Raw genomic sequence first — 21721 nt, forward strand, 5'->3', positions numbered from 1 at the left:
TTACTAATTCCAGAGTGTATTTTCTTAATCCTGCAAAGAGGTCAGCCTTTCCTGTAAAAGTAACTGAAGTTTGCAGGACTGGGCCCTGACAGACACCCTGATGGAGCAAGGACTTTAAATATGTCCTTAACTTCAAGCACTGAATAGTCCCACTGAAGTCAAGCAAACTACTCAAACACACATGTAACTTCAAGCCTTTAAGTGCCTTGTTGAATCGCAGAATGTTTTCAGATAGGCTGCTCAATGAAAGTCCAGACCGTACAATTCAAGTTAAAGCAAAAATCCTGTGTGGCATTTACCTATGTGATCTTATGTCTCCACTCCAACAATTCTGAATTTAACAAAAAAAGTAGATCTTTAGTCAAAAATATGAAAATATTCTCAATTAAAATAAAATTTAGAGATAGAACATAATACATATGCAAGCTCTAAGTGAAGCTTTATTCTTAGAAGAGGCCAAATGGCCTGCTTGGGGTTGCACAAGATCTGGTCTAAGAGGTAAGAAATTAAAAGACCCAAGATTCAATAACCAATGCAACTTTTTACAATAGTGGGAACCTCTTAAAATACTGTAAATAAGAAATTGAAATATTACATAGGACAACATTTTAGTGGTATAATTTAAGAGCTACAGGAGTTCATTTTAAACGATTAAATACAACCAAACACTGCAGAATATTAATTCTGCAAATGGCAATTAGATTTTATTTGGAATCAGTATGAAAGAAAAATGTAAAAGTTAACTTATGCTGTTCTTATGGCACAAATGTCAAACTATTACGGTAAAATATCCCAATTTTCATTCTGATATAAAAAAATACAAAAGCACAGTCTCTTCCCCTCAGATACACCCTTTTAAGTAAAATTTCTTAACTCAGTATAAACAACTTTGGTTCAATAACATCAGATAAACCAGTCACTCCAGTCAAGTTATATTCATAAATGTCTTTAAACCCAAATATATACAGAATAAATTTAAGGCCTGATTCTGCACTCGTCATAAAAATATAATTCCTATTAATGGGAACTTTATATGTGAAAGGTCTGTAGAATGAGCATTTAATAGAACATATTCTCCTATATAATTTGAGTCACCCGTTAAAGACATCATTAAGGCCCTGATCCTGCAAAATGGTCTGGATGGGCAATCCCTGCACCCAGTGCAGTTCCACAGAGGTATAGGAATCCACATACACAGATCATTTAGCAAAACTGGGGCATAAGACTATAAACTCCTCAATGAAGGGAGATAAAAAGAACCATAGTTGGGTTTCCCCACCTGCCCTTAATTTTTCTTTTATCAAATGGATGTGCACTTGCAAAGATTAAAGTAATAATTCTGGGCAGAATTCAAGACATAAGATTTAAAAAAAAAGAAAAAAAAAATCTCTGTGTACTTTTAAAAATAGCCCCCAAAAAGTATTTTATATTAGTATTTACCAGTTTATACTATTTTTGGTATTCTCCTAGGAATAACTACTGAAAACATACACTATTTAATCTTAACTGCTTCCAGATTCCATTAGATGGTAATTTAAGTTAATGAGGGTGTGATCACATGAGTAATACAGAGTAATCTTACTGTGTATTTTATATGACGAAAAGGAAATTAAGGTCTTTAAGATCATTTAAAAGTAATCATTAAAGAACATAAACAGTCTCTTCTGGAAATAAAATACCTTTCTTATTTTTAGAACAAGCAATAAGATTATTTTTAGAATTATTTTAAAATTAATTTACAACATTAGTTTATCATGAAAAAAATGTATATTTTATGCTTATATATTTTACAAGAGGCTCCAGATCTGCAATGTATTTGTATGAAGGAGGTATGTTACAGAATTATTTGGCTACATTATAAGGCAATCAGTGAAAAACATTTTTCTACGAACTGTACAGTGAGATCTAATTACATGATTTGCAGACAACTCTGAACACCTCTGCTTATGCCAATAAAATTACGCAATATCATCTCTATTAAAATGTAAAAAAATGTGCTTGAAGGAAAAAGGAGTAAACTTGTAACCTCCACCAGTGTAGAACTTGCTCTGAAATTCCACCCTGTAATGAGGGGAAAAAAAAAAATCCACATATTAATACACAACTCCTCAGAGAACAAGACTAGGAGCCAGGAATTCATGAGATCTAATTCTGGCTCTAACACTGATGCCTTTCGGCTAGTTACTTAACTTTTCTTCCGGAAAGAAAAGGAGTACTTGTGGAACCTTAGAGACTAACAAGTACTCCTTTTCTTTTTGCGAATAAAGACTAACACGGCTGCTACTCTGAAACCTGTCGTTTTTCTGCCAGAATCATTGATTGGCCTGACATTTATAAGGAGGCCCAAATACAGAAACATTCTACTATGCCAGTCCATTTCTCGCTTCCTATTTTCTGTTGTAGTTTGTTTTAAAGGTAGTATGTTTATTATAGTGGGAACCTACAGTATAGCACTGACAGGACAATATGATGTGTATGCTTCTGCATACAAATATGTACAGTATATTTCTGTCTCCTACCCCTTTCATACTATGAACACCAGCCAATACATTTAATATTAAAAATTCTCTCTGAATTAGGTTAAATTTGTAAGAATCATGATGTTGAGGGTTAAGATATGATTAAGAAATATAAGGAATATAGGCTTAATTCAGCAAAGCACTTAGGCATTCGCGTACATACTTTGCTGAACAGGGATGGACTTGCATGTTTAAGTGCTTTGTTGAACTGGGGCCACAATGATGGACTGAAGATGTTTAAAGTAATACTACTGGATTAAAAATTAATTTTTTCTACCCGAGTTACTAATTCCCTATAGTTATCAAAACCAAAAGTTTTAAAAATCCAATTTACTTAGTTATATTTTGCACTGAATTCATCTTTGAAAGTAACAAATCAGTTTCACATATGAACCAACCTACTCCTACAATGAATACAAACAGTGCAAGGGAAAAATTAAATTACACAGAAAGCTGATTTCAATTAAATTTATTTAATGTAATTAAATGATTGTATCACTATTAAGTTATTAAACTCTACACTTTCATTTTCAAAATACGCATTCTAAATTTTGGGCCTATCATACCCAACAATATCCCTTTAACAAACCAATGCAGAGTTTAATAAAAATAAAATTAAAAAAGGGCAGTTTTTAAAAATTAAAAGTTAGCACTCACCAATGAAGTCGTACAGCATGTAGAAAAGCAGAAAGACCTTCCATGACCAAAAGAATGACTACTGTTAACACAGCAAAGAAGGCTAAAACTGGAACTAACAGCAAGATTCCATATGCTGCATCCACACGAAGGCCCACTCTCATTATCATTGCCCACAGCACTTCTGATAACTCTACAAAACAAATGGTTTCCAAAATTACCTTTGGAAACATATATACATACCCAGGGAGTCTGTTTTAACCAGTCTGCACTCCATTTTCAATTATGTTATTGTGCTAGAATCTTCTGGATCAGAAAATGGAGCAAAAAATGTTCCCCTTTGAGGGAATCCAGTGTATATCACAAGGTGCTCAAGAAACTCAACACTGCACAATAATTAATATTTTTGTAACAGGTAATTTGCATTCACCAGAACACTGAATGAATAGTCTGTTTACTGTATAAACATATGTAATCAGGGCAGGATTATCTAGAGCTGCATATGCTGTTTTGTTCTCTCAGGAAATAGCTAATATAAAATTATGTATTACAAACAGTCTCAGAATAAAATCTACTGCTTACGACATCTAATTTATTAAAACCACAAATCCACTAACCAATACTTAATAGTTACTATTGCAGGTGAACCTAACACAGACCAGTGTTCACTACATTAAGATTTGAGTACCGAGATACATATTGATCACATAGTTAGTTTTCTAGCCGCTTTAATTTCACACTGCAAAGCCAGCACACCTTTTCAGACAAGGGTATTTTAAAAAAATGTTTAGAAACAATATCACACTCAATAAGATTTTAATAAGCTCACATGCATACAACGCACCACTACTTCATCTGTATTCATTCAGTGTAGCATAAAATACCTATATAATTTGGCTGTGAGACACATTCCTGAAATCAGAACAAGAATATAAAATATGAAAAGGTTGGTGGTTTTTGTGATACTCTCTCATGGTCTCTCAATGAATAATTAAAGGGAAATGGGCAGTGTATTTGGAACATAAATGCCCAGGTTCTAATTTATAATGACACAAATTCGGAAATATACTAGTCCTGATTCAGGAAAGCATCCCTATTCAGGACAGCTCTTAAGCACATACTTAACTTTAAGCCCATACTTAAATATTGTCCTGAATACAGATGGACTTAAGTACATGCTTAAGTGCTTTTCCGATTCCTGGCCACTAAGGGAAAGACTTTAAATATCACATGACATAATACATCTACAGAACCATTTTAAGAGTTACTAGCTGACAGCCTTCAGATAATCAGGAGTGAACAATGAAGCCATATGCCACATGCAGCACGCCAAGTCACAATTCCACTTTTCAGTATCATGTGCTTTCTATTAGTCCAGGTCAGTTCACTAGGGATTTTTTTAAATGACCAACCAGATAATTTCATAGCTAGGATATTCTAAATGATCAAACAAACAAACAAAAACCCCATACAATATTAAAGTTACATTGGAATACAAAGACTTACGTGCATGAGCAAGACTTAGTGCCCAGAGTCTCAGGTATGAAGCAGTGTTGGAGATGCATCCTAGACAGTATTCAATGGTATGAATAGTCTGATTCATAAAAACATCTGCAAAGTTAAACTAACAACACATATATATGTAAATACACTTGTATACATTAAATCCATACTGTGGAGTGCGACAACGTACAACATGCATTTGCAAATCCACTGTAGGTTTTAGACCATTAAAACAAAAATCTATTTAAAGGTCAAGTAAGTTTTTATATAATTAAATCATTGTATAAACTCTGAAAGCTTACATGCTGATTGCACTGATGATAAAATAAAAATAAAAATAAAGGAAGGAAGGAAGGTGTAGTTTTCTAGCAGGTTCTCTACTTATATGACCAAATAATATTCTGAAAATGCAAGTAGGCATGTCAATTACGCTGAATGCATATTATATGAACATACAGTTCTGCCGTACTATAATGTGGTCTATTGGAGACCTGAGTTCTAATCCCAGCTGGGCTGTTCATTTACTGTGTTAAGTTTGGACAAATCACAAACTCTCTCTGCCTCAGCTTTTCCCATCTCTAAAAGGGGCATAATTATTAGTATCAACCTTTGTAAAGCACTCAGAGATCCTCAGATGAAGAGAGCTATATAATGGTAAAGGATAATTATTAATGTAGTAATCTTGAGTTATGTTGGCTAGTTACTAACAAACAAACAAACCCACCCAAGACCAGTAATTTTTCCTGTAAATCCTGATACCATTTCTTATGAAACTGTGGTACAATTTGTGAAATGTCTTTCAGTAGCGCTCTCCTATTTCCTATCCATATTAGCTCTACAGAGGATAAGTCTCAAATCTCCCAGTGAGGTAAGTATTATACTAATTTTGCAGAAGAGTAAATTGAGGGACAGAGTTTAGGAGTGTTAATCAACTCCTACTAAAGTCAAAGGCATTCAGATAAGGTCTTAAGTGATTTGCCCAAGATTATATTGCATCAGCGTCAGGAACTTGGAGTACAGCTCAAGACTCCAGATTTCCAGTTCCCACTAATGACAAGAGCACCTTGCCTTCCCACTGTCAAACTACATAACATACTATTCAAAAAATTTAAATCAAGAGCCTTTCCTTTAGAGAAGAGCCCATGAAAAGAAAAGGAGAAAGTTAGAGTATACTCTCCTCTTTGTCTTGACTAAAGACACCCAAAATCAAGTACCCATAAAACTATGCAAGGGAGCTTTGATGCTGCTTGATTAATTGTACTTTAAAAGGAATGACTGTAGTCTCAGCTGCATAAGGCACTTTGTCTATTTCCCATTATATCAAAACCCAGGAACCCTAGTAAGCTGAACTGATACATTTTTGTGATAAGAAATGCAGCGCAGAACAATCACAAATAACAGAATGTAAGTTGTATGCAGCCAACCAATCAGGCCATCTTTATAAAAGTCCCCTAGATGGCATTTTTAGAGGTTCCAGGAACTCAACCTGGTTTAGTGTATGGCAATTTTCCGAGTATCACCCCATACAATTTCCCACTGATAACTTGCTTTTAGACCATTCTTATTACAGGCAGTAGCTGAAAGTGTTACCTCTTCTCCATCCTCTTCTCTGTGCCCACTGCCTGAAGGGCTGTTTCCTTCCTCCACATCATGTGATCTCAATAGAGAAAGTTCCTCTTCACTTTCTTTTCGAACGAGTCTGTAGCCACTCTGCACAAAATGAAAACAGTATCAGTGTCAGTTCACTAACAAGAATTATTGATGTCACTGTGAAAGTTGCAGCTCTGTTTGTATTTATTTAAAGCAGACATTGCAAAAAAATTAAAATTCTCAGGGCATGTCTACACGGCAATTAAAAACCGCACAGCTAGCCCGTGCCAGCTGACTCAGGCTTGTGGGGCTTGGGCTGTGGAGCTGTTTAATTACAGTATTGACTTCTGAGCTTGGCCTGGAGCCTAGCATCTGGGACCCTGCGAGGTGGGACTCTGTGAGGTGAGACGGTCCCAGAGCCCAGGCAAAGCTCAGAAGTCTACAGTGCAATTAAACAGCTCTGCAGCACAAGATCCACGATCCTGAGCCGGGTGTCTATCTGAAATGTAGAAATACCCTCGGGGCCATAGAAACTGAGAAAGCTGAAGTGGAAAGGCCCTATTATGCAAAAATAGGCATCAATTTTTCTTATTTGCACGGTCATATCAAGCTATAGGACATTTAAGAGCTCAATGCTTCTACATACTTTCTTAATCTAAGAGAATTATTTTCTTTACCCATATTAACAAATTTAAATGTATCTTACATCTAATGTAGTTAAAAGAATTTTGACAAATGTAACTTGTGAAAATATCTAATTAGTGAGTTTCCCGCTGTGGTTTTAAAACTTTATTGTAAACAATCAGTAAAAGTTTTATTCACACATCTACGACCAAGGAAGTGTTACAGAAACAGCCAACAAATATAGCCACAAAGTGTTTCCTGTACTGATTTTGCAGCACTAGCTAAGTGCAGTTCTCAGAACTGCACTAATATCTGCAGTAAGAAAAGGAGTACTTGTGGCACCTTAGAGACTAACCAATTTATCTGAGCATAAGCTTTCATGAGCTATAGCTCACTTCATCGGATGCAGTGCAGCTAGCTCACAAACGCAGAAAAGGCCCAATTCTGCAAATACTCTCAAATCATGCATGCGAGTGTTTGTAGCATTGAGCCTATAGTTTGGAATGACAAAGTGTTATGCAAGTTGAAATTGTTGTAGTCTGATTAAATTAACTTTGCTGTTTTTTAAACGTTTAGGAAATCTATTTGTTAGAAAGGGAAAAGTGGCCAAAATCATAAGGAAAAGAAATTCCATGTTCAGGTTTCTAAAGGCTATTACAAGCAATGAGTAAAGTGAAACAGTTACTCAATAATGCCTTTTTAAAGCTTCCCCAGTATAGTCAATAAAGCTTTCTTAAAAAAATTAATTTTAGCCAAAAGGATTTATAATAAAATACCCTTTAATACACTGCTTGTCAATTTAAAAAAATGCATGCTACAGATATATATAGTTCTTTCAATACGTACTCTGTACATTCCAATGCCTCGGCCTCCATTGTGCAACCAATACAAATAAAGTGGTTTTCCAAAAAGCATTACAGGAACAGAAAGCATAGCAACAATAAATAAAAATCTCTGTAAAATAACCTGTTTGTGGGAAGGGAAAAAAGAAAAGGTGTTTAAAGAGGAGTTCAGACAACCTCCCCTCAAGTACTTAAATCAATTTTTTATTAATGAGGAAGAAGCAACTGATTTCCTTTAAGGCCCTGATTCAGCATTTGAGAAGTCACACCTGATTTCAGTGGATCTTAAAGACATGCTTAAAGTTAAGCATGCACTTAGGTGTTTTGCTGATTCAGGGCCTTAAATAGCAGTTGTGGGAGTTCATCTTCTGGATTGGCCCCAAAAGACAGGCAAGCTTGCCAATTTCCAAGCTTAAAAAGATTCTTTTGGTACACAGAATAGCATTAAAAACTAAAAAAGAAGAGAGAGTCTGTGCTCTGTTCTGCATCCCTTTTATTAAAGGGAATCAAAACTAGCCTGAGTAAGGAGTACAGGATTTTGTTCTAGAAATAGCAAGTGTGTTGGGGTTTTTTTAATCTACATGAAAAGCTTAGATGAAGTTGAAGAGCAAAATGCTCAGTCAGTCATAATGGATGTGCTTTTTATTCATTTATCTTTTAAAATAATCCTGATACAACCTCTTTACTGTCCCTACACTAGAGTCAGACATTAGCTTAATTTAACATTCAGATAATACTTTTTGTTCAATCACGCTATTAAAGAACATGATCTTCTGAATTCTATCAACCTCTTTTCAGTTTATAAGAGTAGTACTAACCTGTCCTGTATAAAAGGTGTCCATTCCACTAGTGGGAAATAGAAACATGTTAATAAATTGAATCAGAATACTGGGAGCAGATCTGGAGTTTTCTGCAGAATAAGCTAGCCACTTAAAGATTATCATAAATACAAGATACCCGAAGATGCACAGCATGAATAAAAGTTCAGGAAGGAAAACCAAATAAATATTGTGCTTCTTCCTGAAATACCTAAAAAAATAAAAAAGGAAAAAGAATTAATGATGAACAACCTTTACACAGAAAGATCACGTATAGTGTCCAATTCTATAAGGTGCTGAGAGCCCTCAACCCTGTGGCATCAATGGAAGTTGAGAGTGTTCAGAAATAGAAGTTATGGGCCACATCCTGATTCTTTGAACTCAACAGAAATTTTACCATGGATGTCAGTGATCTCAGAGCGTTAAGAGAAGAAGCTAAAGTCTTTTCAAATAAAAGAAAACAAAAATTTTTGCAAACGGGCCTGAATCCTGCATACACATATGCAACTAGTTAATTTTAAAGAACTGAATCATCCCATTGATTTCAATGAGACTACTCATGACTTTAGTTTAGCATATGCATATTTGTAGGATTGGGGCCCAAGTAACAAAAAGAACATTAATGTTTCAAATAAAACCAAGGCATTAACAATGTTACACAGAAGAAGTTAGGAGGGGCCCAAAAGTGGCAGCTCCAAACCCACCCTTCTCTAGAAGCACAATACAAAAAATCTCACTTCTCACAGGCTGCAGATTTTTCTGTATAACTCTGGCCTTTCTATATTTTTCCAAGGAAATCAGGATCTCAAGCAAAAACTGACTTGTTTTTGTAAAGCAATTTTCATTGTGAATTCACATTGCCTTTGCTCAGTCCTCAAAAACATTCCAGTTTCTTCCAATCTCAGATAAACATTGATCAGAAAGTGTCACATTTATTTGCTTGCATGTGTTTATTGCCACATTCATTTAGCTTTAACTTCCCATACTTACAAGTGGTTAAAGACCCCCAGAATAACTCCAAAAGTCATGTGAGTCACTCCAAAAATCACAGACATTTTCATTTTGAAAGAATTTAAAAAACTGAGACGGTTGCTTGCCAGGTTCCAGATCTGAAGGGAAAATAAAAAGTAAGAGAAATGAATAAGATGAAACAGACTTTCCTAAAATGACTAGTTTGGGGTGTAACACAATCTCTCCTCAGGAAACCTGGGATATGTCTACACTGCAATTAAAAACCTGCAGCTGACCCATGTCAGCTGACTCAGGCTAAGGGTTCAGAATAACAGCCGTGTTAGTCTGTATTCGCAAAAACAAAAGGAGTACTTGTGGCACCTTAGAGACTAACCAATTTATTTGAGCATAAGCTTTCGTGAGCTACAGCTCACTTCATCGGATGCATACTGTGGAAAGTGTAGAAGATCTTTTTATACACACAAAGCATGAAAAAATACCTCCCCCCACCCCACTCTCCTGCTGGTAATAGCTTATCTAAAGTGATCACTCAAACACTCCCTTATGTTTTGCCTGTATAATAAGCAGTGTCAAACTTTTAACTTATGAGCTGTAAAGCACTGATCATCACAAATGGGTAAATTTAAAGAAAAAGCACCAACCGGATCTATGCCAAAGGGATAAATTCCACTGAACACGCCAGTAACATTTGGATCCAATGTCAAATATTGATTAGACTTCAAATCGTCAAGACTGTGGCAAAAGAAACACAATCAGATCCTGTTGCTTAAAAATAGTAAGCATGCATTACTTTCAGCTCTGCAGAATGTCCTTCCTACTTCCTTGTTTAGCAGAAAGAGAGAAAATAAATGGCTGATCCAAGGGTTGAGGGAAGCATAAAGGGATTTCTAAGCACAATAATAGTAAGATAAACAGCCAACATATCAAATTGTTCCCAGGTAAATTAAGTACTGATGATAATTGCAAGAATGGCAACCCTTGAAAATGCTTTTCTATTTATCCACAAAACACGTGCAGTATGTGCAGTGTCAGCATAAGCTCCCTCATACAATATAGGTCAGCTCTGACCAGAAAGGACACCACTATAGGTGAGATATATGTAGTTCAATAACCATTCAGTTCTTGGCCTCTGTTGAAACTGTCAACAAAGCAGCTGGTTGTGGTGGTGTTTGTTTAATATGGCTAAATGTGCCCAAGAAATTTGGCTAAAGCTACCAATTTATTTCACATAACCCTCCAAACAGATATTACATTGCAACAACTTATGATCACTCTCAACCTGAGTGGACTCATACTGGTGATCTAGATAGGAAAGGTTCCATATTTCATCTCCAATCCCATAGCCATCTGAAGAGGAGAAAACTACAATGACTGTGGCCATATTAGCCTAACCAGTCTCCTAGCACTAAAAGACCCTGCTAGCATAAGGTGCTTCACAACTCCGTCATTACCTGGCATCTTGACTGCAGTGACAGTTCTAAGACCACATGAGTTTGAAGACTACAAGAGCTGAAGAGTTCAAACTCCATTTTATCTTAAGCATTTCATTTTCCCCTTTTTCCTTTGTTTTTGACAACAAGGAGACGTCCCTGGTTTGTTTTTTTCTATTTTAAGTTTGTGAATGTGTGCTGAGTGTATTTATGAATATTAGTACTTCATGAATATTTGTTTACTAGCATTTTATGAATATTAACCACACGGTGAGGCACCGAAGAATAATCCCCAGACTGAAGTTACCCTAGAAATTCTGCTTTGTAAAAAAAAAAAAAAAAAAAAAAAAAGAGCCTGTGTGCATTCCTAATTTTGATAACAGCATTTACAAACTGTCATCCATAATTCTTGCTTATCAAAAGTTGCTAACTATTGCATATTAGAAGAGCGATGTTAAAGTCTGTGTTCAGAAAGGAAACAGAGCAACCACTGTTGAAATCTAAAGAGGAAATTCCAATTTACTCAAGGACATGACTTAAAAGTAACAGTAATTTGGCTTTGATAATCAAAACATTCAACCTGCTAAACTGACTGCACTGCCATGGGCAAAATCCTACCTGGGGTTTATAAGAAAACAATCTCTTATACAGATTTCTTATTTTAGGGTCTATAAGAATCGATTTTACTAACTGATGGAGTAGTTTTAATCCACTGTTGTCAATTTTTTTCTTTGACCCTATTTTGATCTTAATTTGATCACTGTATTGTTTAACCCTTAGTTAGTAGAATGTGTAATAGTGTAGCCTTAGTTACATTTTTGTTGGTTTTAATTTTGTTTGCTTATGGCTTTTAATAAAATTTTATAAAAAGTATACTAAGTCATATTTCTTTCAATAAACAACTGGGCCAGAACCATTAAAAATCCTAGTGGATCAGCTGACCCAAAAGGAGTGTAATCAGATCCCCACTAAATTACTCTTTGGTTCCTACTGCTGTTTTGTTACTCTCGGGTTACTCGTAAATGTTGGGTTGCGGTCATTGGTACAGATGCATGTATTTTTAAGACGATAAGCACAGATGTATTTCTTCTCAAGGGAAAGAGACGAGTCTCCCAGCAGTTACATAAATTTTGCAAACAAAGAAAGAGGCGGGATTGGTCAAGAAACATTTTCGGGAGGGAAAAATAAACTTGAATGCAGTATAAAATATTGAAATGATCCCAAATGACTAGAATTATTGTTTATACTGCACCATAATTGCGCATGGTGCTTTACAGACAAAATAATGTGTGTCTGCCCCCAAATAATTTCTCAAGTACTATTGTTCAAAGTAAGGGCATTTTACTCCTTTGGGAAGGATTTAGAACCTCTTAATGATAACATTTTATGAAGGAATTAAACCAGTCTATTTAAGAAGGCAAAACAGAAGGGAATTAGAGTCTTTTCTAAACATTGTATATTTGTTTTAAGGGTATAGTAAACAAAGCATGTCACTCACCGCCAGATATTTTGTTCAAACATTGCAGAAATTTTCCATCCAGAACCAAATATATTTAATGACTTTGAAAAACAGTCATTATAGATCAGGCCAGTGTACACAGAAAACAGACCCATCAACAAAATTATGTATCTCCCTTCAAAGAATGTTTTCATGATCTGTAAATATTGAGGTACAGCATTGTTAGCGAGAGATGTGTGAACTTTCATTATCTGCACATATCCAAAAGGAGCACATGACCACATTAAAGTTACTATAAGTTAAAAATCCATATGAAGAATTATTACAGGGTATAAAGAAAACTAAGACAAAACCAAGAAAAAAAAATCAGACAATCTGGATTGAAGACATCGTTTAATAAATTAGTGCCTCTCTTTAAAGATACCCGATTTGTAGCTCACCTTTCATACCTTTAATATCAAGTGATAGATTTGCAAGAGTTTTGTCACTATCATTACCTAAGATTTTTACAATAAATGTAGTCTGAAAGTCACATTTTTGCTTTAAACTAAATCTGTATATTTGAGGAATCTATATAGACACATACAGATTCTACACAGACTCACAGAATACAAACCTAGACCTTCTCTCTATCCTGGAGTCATTATACCACCAAATACTCTACTAAGAGCTTAGTTTATTGCTATGACCATTTTTCAAAATGCTAATGTGTTCATTTTTTGTGGTTGGCATTCATTTAATATCACCCTAATATCTTGCAGGCCATATCAAGTCCATGCCTTACTCTGGACTAAGTCTGTCTCTGACAAGGCATGCACTCTCCATACACAAAAAAAGTGAGTCAACACTATACGTGCAAACTGGCTTCATATTTTTGAGGACAATTTTTTTAAATTAATTAGATTTCAAGTTGACAGTCTCTTTAAAACTATCCTGCAGCAAGTTTCATTTATGTGTAATGAAAATTTACAAAAACAATGGAAGAAAATTAGCATTTAAAGTTTTCATTCTGTCCTCAAGTCAGCCCATTGTGACTAGGTGCACCAGCACACATTGAAAAAAAATCAATGCAACTGAAAGTGACTGCAATTCCTCTAAAGCCAATGAACTTTTGCACAAGTATAGCAGACCAGAATTTGACCCATAATAGGATATTTAATATTTCACAACATTCTGCTATGGCTGAATGAGTTAGAGATGTAGCAGTAGTCTTTAATTCACAATTTGCTTGGCTCAGCTCTTGTCATAAGAACGGCCATACTGGGTGAGACCAATGGTACATTGAGCCCAGTATCCTCTCTTGTGACAGTGGCCAACGCCAGGTGCTTCCGAGGGAACAAACAGAACAGGCTATCATCGAGTGATCCATCCCATCGTTCGCACCCAGCTTCTGACAAAAAGAGGCTAGAGGCAGAGGATGGTGTTGAATCCCTGACCATCCTAGCTAATAGCCATTGATGGACCTATCCTCCATGAACCTATCTAGTCCTTTTTTGAACTCTGTCATAGTTTTGGCCTTCACATAGCCTGGCAACAAGTCCACAGGTTAGCTGTGTGTTGTGTGAAGTAATACTTCCTTTTGTTTGTTTTAAACGTGCCTGCTTTTGGTTTCATTGGGTATCCCCTAGTTCTTGTGTTATGTGAAGGAGTAAATAACGTTGCCCTATTCACTTTCTTCACATAAGTCAAGATTTTATAGACCTCTATCATATCTCCTCTTAGTTGTCTCTTTTCCAAGCTGAAAAGTCCCAGTCTTTAATCTCTCCTCATACAGAAGCTGTTCCAGACCCCTAATCTTTTTTGTTGCTCTTCTCAGTACCTTTTCCAATTCAAATATATCACTTTTGAAATGGGGGAACCAGATCTGGACACAGAGTTCAAGATGTGGGCCTACCATGGATTTATATAGAGGCCTTATATTTTCTGTCTTATTATCTATCCCTTTCCTAATGCCTCCTAACATTGTTATTTTGACTGCCGTTGCACATTCAGCAGACGTTTTCAGCGAACTATCCAGTGACGCCAAGATCTCTTTTTTGAGTAGTAACAACTAATTTAGACCCCATCATTTTGTATGTATAGTTGAGATTATGTTTTCCAGGGTGCATTACTTTGCATTTATCAACACTGAATTTCATCTGCCATCTTGTTGCCCAGTCACCCAATTTTGTGAGATCCCTTTGTATCTCTTTGCAGTCTGCTTTAGACTTGACTATCCTGATTAATTTTGTACTGTCTGTAAATTTTGCCACCAGTTTACCCCTTTTTCCAGGTCATTTATGAATATGTTGAACAGCACTGGTCCCAGTACAGACCCCTGGGAGACACCACTATTTACCTCTCTCCATTCTGAAAACTGACCATTTATTCCTACCCTGTCAATTAAAATGTGTTTATTATTTATATTACCATTTAAACAACTATATTTTGAAAAGATATATGCCTCTAGAAGGAGATTATCACAACGTGCAAGCTAGGAAATCCCAAGACTAATGATCACTACTGCCATCAGTACCACTACAAGTTTTTAAAAGGAGATAAACGCTCCTCTTGTAGCTAGATTCTGACCCTGTTTCTTTATCCAGATGGACCAGAGTGAATAGTAGCCTTATCAACCAAAATTAGTATCTTATATGTGCGCAAAGAACAGAGTTTTCAGAAAAACAACAACTGTCCTATTAAAATTATCTAAATACTGTTTTGTTTGGGATTTGGGGGAAGGGGAGTGGGGGCTTACCTCATCTTGTGATCGCATTAGTCTAGGGTGGTTTTCATAAAGTACCATCAAGAGGGCAAAGATAAACATTAAGAGACCATGTCCAAAGTCTCCAAACATAACAGCAAATAAGAAGGGAAAGGTGATGATGGTGTAGAGAGCTGGGGGGAAAAGAAAAAAAAAAAAAAGCAGCACAATGGTTAATTGCAATCATATTTATTGTGATATTACAATTATCTTAATTTTGCCGAATGCAGTTATACTAAATTAATACAAAGAAGTGGTTACATTCTGTAATGTAATCCTAAAAATGGTATGATGGAGTTCTATTTTTATCATCTCACAGACACTCCATATCAAGTTTGTTGAGTTTACATATTCAAAGATGCTCGAGCTCCCAGCCCCACACACTTAAACTGGGTTGATTCTGACTCATGCAGGACCACCACTAATGAGGATTCTGCAACTGGAAATTAGTTAACAATTCTGATTATAATGATGCATGAGCAAGAAGAGAATCCAGCTCTCTCCCCATTGTTGTATTGACTCCACACGGCTAACATGAGCAAAAATAAAGATTTGTTTTTAATCTGTAAAGCTAGTAGAATCTTATCCTCATTGTCATGCCAGAGATGGCTGCAGCAATGCATACACAGACTCTGTACAGTTATTAAAGTACTTTGGAATCCCTCTGGATGACCGGCTCCATACTTGTGTAAGATCAATACCATAACTAAGGTTTCCCATTTTCATGATTATCTTTTCTTCCCAATTCTTCTCTCACAAAAGCAAATAAATTACCAAGATAATGGGTGGAGATACCATAATTAACTATTGTCACCATTCGCGGTGCTGAGAGAATACATTGGAAATCAGATCTTTCCTTGTTCCTCAGAGCACTATTTGCATTCTTGATAAAATACTGAAAATTAAAAATGGCCATTAACAATAGAATGTAGAAGTCACCATTTCCCCCTTTACTAAGGGCTTGATTCAGCAAGATACTTAAGCATATGCCCTTTTACTGAGGCAGGGAGAAATGAATAAATTAATGCAGTGCAAGATTTCATCAACTGTCAGTTGACACAAACCTGGATTAACTTCTCTGTAATTCCCAACTCCATAAGCATCAACAATGTTTTGGAACCCTGAAGTGAACTTATTGGTACGTATTAAAGTTGGAGGCGTTTCTGTTGTTTGTATGGTGTTCATGAATGAAGAGATCGCAGCTCCACTCTTTCTCTAGTTATAGAATGAAAAGGGACAAAAGATAAATTATATTAAAACATACTGAACATGTACTTTGCTAACCCAGAAGAGAAATAATTTTGATTTTGACAATGTCCACTGAAACAGAAATTGTAAGGGACTTATCTTCATAACAGAAACTTACTTTCTTATATCTGAAGTACACTGCAGTTTGAGTAACTTTCAGATCTGCAACAATCTTCAAGTGCACTAAGTCTAACATTTGCGTCTCTTTCTACTAAAAATATCCACAATGACAATTTTATACTTAAATCTTTTTACAGAAAGAGAGTGAACAGTTCAGAATATGAAATTAGATAAGTAATAGACACTTATGAAACAAAGACAAGATTTGCTATTACAAATAGTCTAATTTACTGTAACACCAAGCTTATTCTGATAAAGCTAATTTTATCATTTTTATAATAGGGCCAAATTAGTGCCTTCCAGTCTATCACCAGTCTAGGGTGATTTCACATGGCCTTGTGAGCCAACTCATTCCTTAAGCCCAATCCTGCAGTTCATACTCTCAAAAAAACTCCAACTGATACCAACAGGGGTTCTACCCAATTACAGTGTTGGAGAGGGCCCACAAGGGCCCTTTAACCTCTGTAGGGAGTTACCTATGTCCAGCTCTTTTCCCTCTCAAGTAACATTGTTTTATTTCTTTCCCTATCTTTATTGTTGGCTCAAAACATTCAAAGTTTCGAATTTGTGTGCACACCAACCACATAAAATGACTTACTGATCCTTCCTCGAGTGCTCGACGCAAGTTTGGCAGATCAGCTACTGGGCACCAAACCTCAGCAATTAAACATTTATTTGTGACATCAAAACTGCATTGGTTTAGTACATGATGAATGGCTTTCATCTTCTTCACTTGGATAACCCAGGTATAGATGGATTCTGATGCTTTACATAATACTTGTCGTAAGTAATCTTCAGTTTTATGCAGCACCTTTGTCAAAGGAAAAATTAGTGGTAACTGAAAATGTAGATGAAAGTTTAACTACAGGAGGAGCACCAAAACTTTGCCCAACTATGGGTCATATTCTTAACTTGCTAGGAGCCCCAAGGGCAGACCTAACCTACATAAAGTGAAAGGAATTGCAGCTGCCTTGATTTTAATACAGAGATGCAGACCACAGAGACTATAGTTCTTACCAAATAATGTGCCATTCTTGATCCAAGCAATCCATCACTTGGATCAAGATGCAGCATTGTATGGTGGAACTTGTCATCTGCACAGATCACACTTATGTAGAAGAGGTGGCCAGTTGCAAGTCACAATGGAATTGCTGCTGAAAGTGGTAGTTAATATTATTATGGCTGCCCTTGAACTACAATAAACTGAACCACCAAGATTAAGGTTCTTCCTCTACAGCAGGGGTGGGCAAACTATGGCCCACGGGACCATCCTGCCCAGCCCCTGAGCTCCCAACCAGGGAGGCTCACACCCCCCTCCCCTGCGGCAACACCGCTGTGCAGACAGCGCAGCTTGCGCCCACCCACCTCCCAGGCTTTGAAATAAGCCTGGCCTGCCGCTCTGAGCGGCATGGTAAGGGTAAGGGTAATGGTAAGGGGGCAGGAGGGTTGGATAAGGGGCAGGAGGCCCCAGGGAGCAGTAGGATGGGGCGCAGGTTTGGGGGGGGAGGGGAGTAAGGAGACAGGGGGGGTTGGATAGGGGGTGGGGTCCTGGGGGGGCAGTCAGGGGACAGGGAGATGGGGAGGTTGGATAGGCGTGGGAGTCCCGGGGGGTTGGGCAGGGTGCAGGGGTGTGGATAGGGGACGGGGGTTTGGATAGGCGTGGGGTTCCGGGGCACCTGTTAAGGGGCGAGGGTGTGGATAGGGGTCGGAGCAGTCAGGGAACGGGGGGGTCGGATAGGATGTGGGGTCCAGGGGGGGTGGTTAGGGGTGCGGGGTCCCGGAAGGGGACGGTCAGGGGACAAGGACCGGGGGGGTTGCATAGGGAGCGAAGTGGGAGAGGGCAGATGGGGGGAGGGGCCAGGCAGTTTGGAGAGGCACAGCCTTCCCTACCTGGCCCTCCATACCGTTTCACAACCCCAATGGGGCCCTCAGGCCAAATAGTTTGCCCACCCCTGCTCTACAGGTAGATCTGCATGTGTGGGACATTGGCACCCATGTGAAACTTCAGCGAACTTAGCAGAGCACCACACTGGCATAACAGTAAGATCGGACAAAGCAGGATACATTAGTAGAGTCTAAGTTTTATTTCCTCATCCTCCTTGTGCTGAACATTCTGAAAGTGAAGCCCAATTTACAGAAGCTCATGCAAGGCCTTGGATAAGTGTGGTTTTTTTTTCAAGCATGACAACATCAACTCAGTCTTTCATAGTACTATGGAAAGCTAGCTATTTTGCAAAAAAAAAAAAAAAAAAAGAGAAAAGAGCCTTGAGAAAGGCTTCATCACTGACCTTTTTCCTTTACTCCCTTTATTTAACACATCAAAATAAATAAGTCACAATGTAATTAATTCATAAAAACAACTCATTACAAAAGAATTAAAAGATAAAGGAAGGTTTTTGAAAATGTAGGCTTAATTCTTGAAGTATATTTGTCATTTTCAGTAAGAGTCTAGTATTTAAATAGTATTTAAAGTTTTGCAAAGCACTCTGAATATATGTAATTTGCTATTAAATATTTATCAACCATCGAAGCACAGTACAACATTAAAAAATTTAATCTCTAACATCCTATTATAGTACATAAGTATTAACATCTCCATTTTACAGAAAGGGAATTTGATGAAGCGGTTAAGTTTCCTGCTAAAGGACACAGCCAGTGCAAGAACATAGGTAAGAATTTAGGAATCCCTGGCTCAAACCCTTGGATCTGACAACTAGCCCATGTTTCTCCTTCTATAACCCTGTTACAATCATTGTCCTTTTTTTGAGAAGGTATTTATGTAGGTCAACTCAACTCACGGACAATATCTAGTTTTGAACCAAGTCATGCTTTTCAAGTGACTTGCTCCTGGTCACATCCTACTGTCTCATAGTCCTTTGTTCTGACTGCTTTACCACACAACTACTACATATCTAAAAACCTCCAGAACCTTTTACCAACAAAAGTTTGGGCACTTGAAAAAAAAAAAAAAGTTCATAGCATCAAGTTACAGATGTATCAACATAATTAATACTGCAACTATGGGCTAAGTGGTTATCTATGCTCCAATATCTTCAATGAAAAAGGTACTAGTTACATTTTACTCACAACGTGAAGATCCTGAATGCGAACGTTCAGTCCTTCAATAACATCTCTGCGCTCCTCAGTGGTATTGGGATAGGGGTATACATGACAATGATAGCTGAAGGAAAAAAATAGATGCCTGAATTAAACATCCAAGCACTTGAAAAAGATCTGTAAGGTGTAGATCAGCCTTTATGGGTGTGAGTCTTACCTCACCAAGCAAACACGTGAAAAAACATTGAGAGGCCATAGATAGGTGATTAATTGGGTTGCTGTACTCACCACCTTTCCCTTTCACAGATCTTGGATCAAAATCTATCTTGGGTCACAAGAAGTTTGGTCTCAGTCCCCATGTGCACTACACCACATAATGTGACATGATTGGCCCTCTTCAGGGCAGTGACTGCCAGAACTAGAGAAGGGCACTGCAGGTAAAGGCTAAGGATTGTTGTGGTTTTGGATCACCTGCAGAGAACTTCGACATGCCATTGTAGTGACTCCCTCCCTCATTCTCAGAATTCACTCCATTCAACTATCCAAATCATCTGAATATTTTTATTAATTTCAGACAAGTCACTCAATCCATTTTACTGAGGGTTTTAAAACAGCTCTCTGTATGTTTGATTTAATCATAGTCTAGTCGATAGTTCTCCGGACTGGGAGTACAGTGACCTAGGTTCTCTTCAGAACTCTGCCCCAGACCATGTATGACCTTGGTCAAATCACTAAACCTCTCTGTGCTTCTGTTTCCATTTTACAGATGGGGAAACTAATGTACTTATCCTCCTTTGTAAAGTTCTTTGAGAACTACAAAGGAAAAAGCCTTAGGTATTATTTGTTCCCCCTCTATTGTTTCTTGGCCTGCTTAACAAAGGCAGAGATACTGAACCAAAGTACTGCCAGCGAATGGTTTTAAAACTAAAACAGGAAACTGCAAAAATAATCAAAAGACGGCTGCTTACATTTGACAAAGAAAAAAATAAACAGGACTTACAAAAACACTAAACAGTATACAATTTGACCCATTAAAGGCCTAATTCAACTCCCACTGAAGTCAATGGAAAGACTGGCATTTGACCTCAATGGAAAGTGGACTGGCCCGAAGTCCTTTAGTCAAAATTCAAATGGAAACAATAGAAATGTTAGCATATATCCAGTTGATAGGGTCACTCTTTAGTTGCATACTTAAACTAAATACTTGAGTAGAGATCTTAGATAGAAGGATTTGTGTATTTCTTTGTACATTACATAATTATAAAACTAGATTACAACTGAAAAAATAACAAGCAGAAATAATGAAAATTAAATCTTCAAAAATGTCCCGTGAAGTCAGCATACCCAAGTAATGAAATAGTCACCATAAGCAAAAACTAAACAACATTATTCAATATTCAGTAAAAATGATATTAGTTTTATTTCTCACCAGTCACATATCTTCTTAACCTTCTGGCCAATCTGTTCACCCCAAAAGGATATTAAAAACACGAACCATTTTCTGATTTCACCCTAAAATAAACAAATACATTGATGTTGTTCATTTTAATTATGATTTATAATTCCACCACAATTTGACAATATTTGGTCGCCCGTTACTCTTATTGGTCTAAAAGGCAAAATTTCTGAAGCAAAATAATGCATGTTGATAACAGGAGAAACACCATTAGCAGCATAAAATTCACATCATCTTAAAAGACACCTAAAAAGGAAAATGTGATAGTGCCCTTTTTTCTTCTTTATGTTAGATTAACACACACCTTTTGGGAGGGAATAAGAGAAATCAATTTTTTTTTTACTCTTTTTCTTATTCACCTTAGAAATATCTGTAGTGCAAGAAAAGCTCACCCTTTAAGAACTATAGTGTTGCAAATTAGATACATAGCAATATTTTCAATAGCAGACACAGAGTACAGCAGTGTGAGGCAGTCTTAACTGTTTTAGAATCTTTTAATGTTTAAAGTTTAGGAAAAAAATCTTTGTAGATGATCAAACATTCCTTTATTATTGCAATAGCAGATTAAATATTATATATTCATTTTAAGTACTGTATGTGACTGGTTAATAAATACCTGAGTAGTCATTAACGCCATGTACCTTACTCAAGATATCCTGCCATAAAACCATCACCATTCCATGAGACTCCACATATGTCAAGCT

At 36.8% G+C, this 21721-nt stretch overlaps 1 protein-coding gene across 1 annotated transcript in view; it reads right to left on the reverse strand.

Moving 5' to 3' along the window:
* Window positions 1–678: 678 nt before the first annotated feature.
* LOC144275830 (V-type proton ATPase 116 kDa subunit a 2-like) overlaps window positions 679–21721 on the reverse strand; it is a 51853-nt gene continuing 30810 nt past the window's right edge. The window contains exons 25-38 of the mRNA XM_077835359.1: window positions 20991–21073; window positions 19592–19685; window positions 17103–17315; window positions 16201–16351; window positions 15131–15270; window positions 12433–12590; window positions 10146–10236; window positions 9523–9641; window positions 8533–8743; window positions 7719–7838; window positions 6249–6368; window positions 4662–4779; window positions 3177–3348; window positions 679–2061 (exon numbers count right to left, since the gene is read on the reverse strand). Coding sequence (XP_077691485.1) covers window positions 1959–2061; window positions 3177–3348; window positions 4662–4779; window positions 6249–6368; window positions 7719–7838; window positions 8533–8743; window positions 9523–9641; window positions 10146–10236; window positions 12433–12590; window positions 15131–15270; window positions 16201–16351; window positions 17103–17315; window positions 19592–19685; window positions 20991–21073 — 1893 coding nt within the window. The 3' untranslated portion in view covers window positions 679–1958. The remainder of the gene's footprint in view (window positions 2062–3176; window positions 3349–4661; window positions 4780–6248; window positions 6369–7718; window positions 7839–8532; window positions 8744–9522; window positions 9642–10145; window positions 10237–12432; window positions 12591–15130; window positions 15271–16200; window positions 16352–17102; window positions 17316–19591; window positions 19686–20990; window positions 21074–21721) is intronic.

Source organism: Eretmochelys imbricata, chromosome 15 (genome assembly GCF_965152235.1).
Source record: "Eretmochelys imbricata isolate rEreImb1 chromosome 15, rEreImb1.hap1, whole genome shotgun sequence".
Taxonomy (NCBI): Eukaryota; Metazoa; Chordata; order Testudines; family Cheloniidae; genus Eretmochelys; species Eretmochelys imbricata.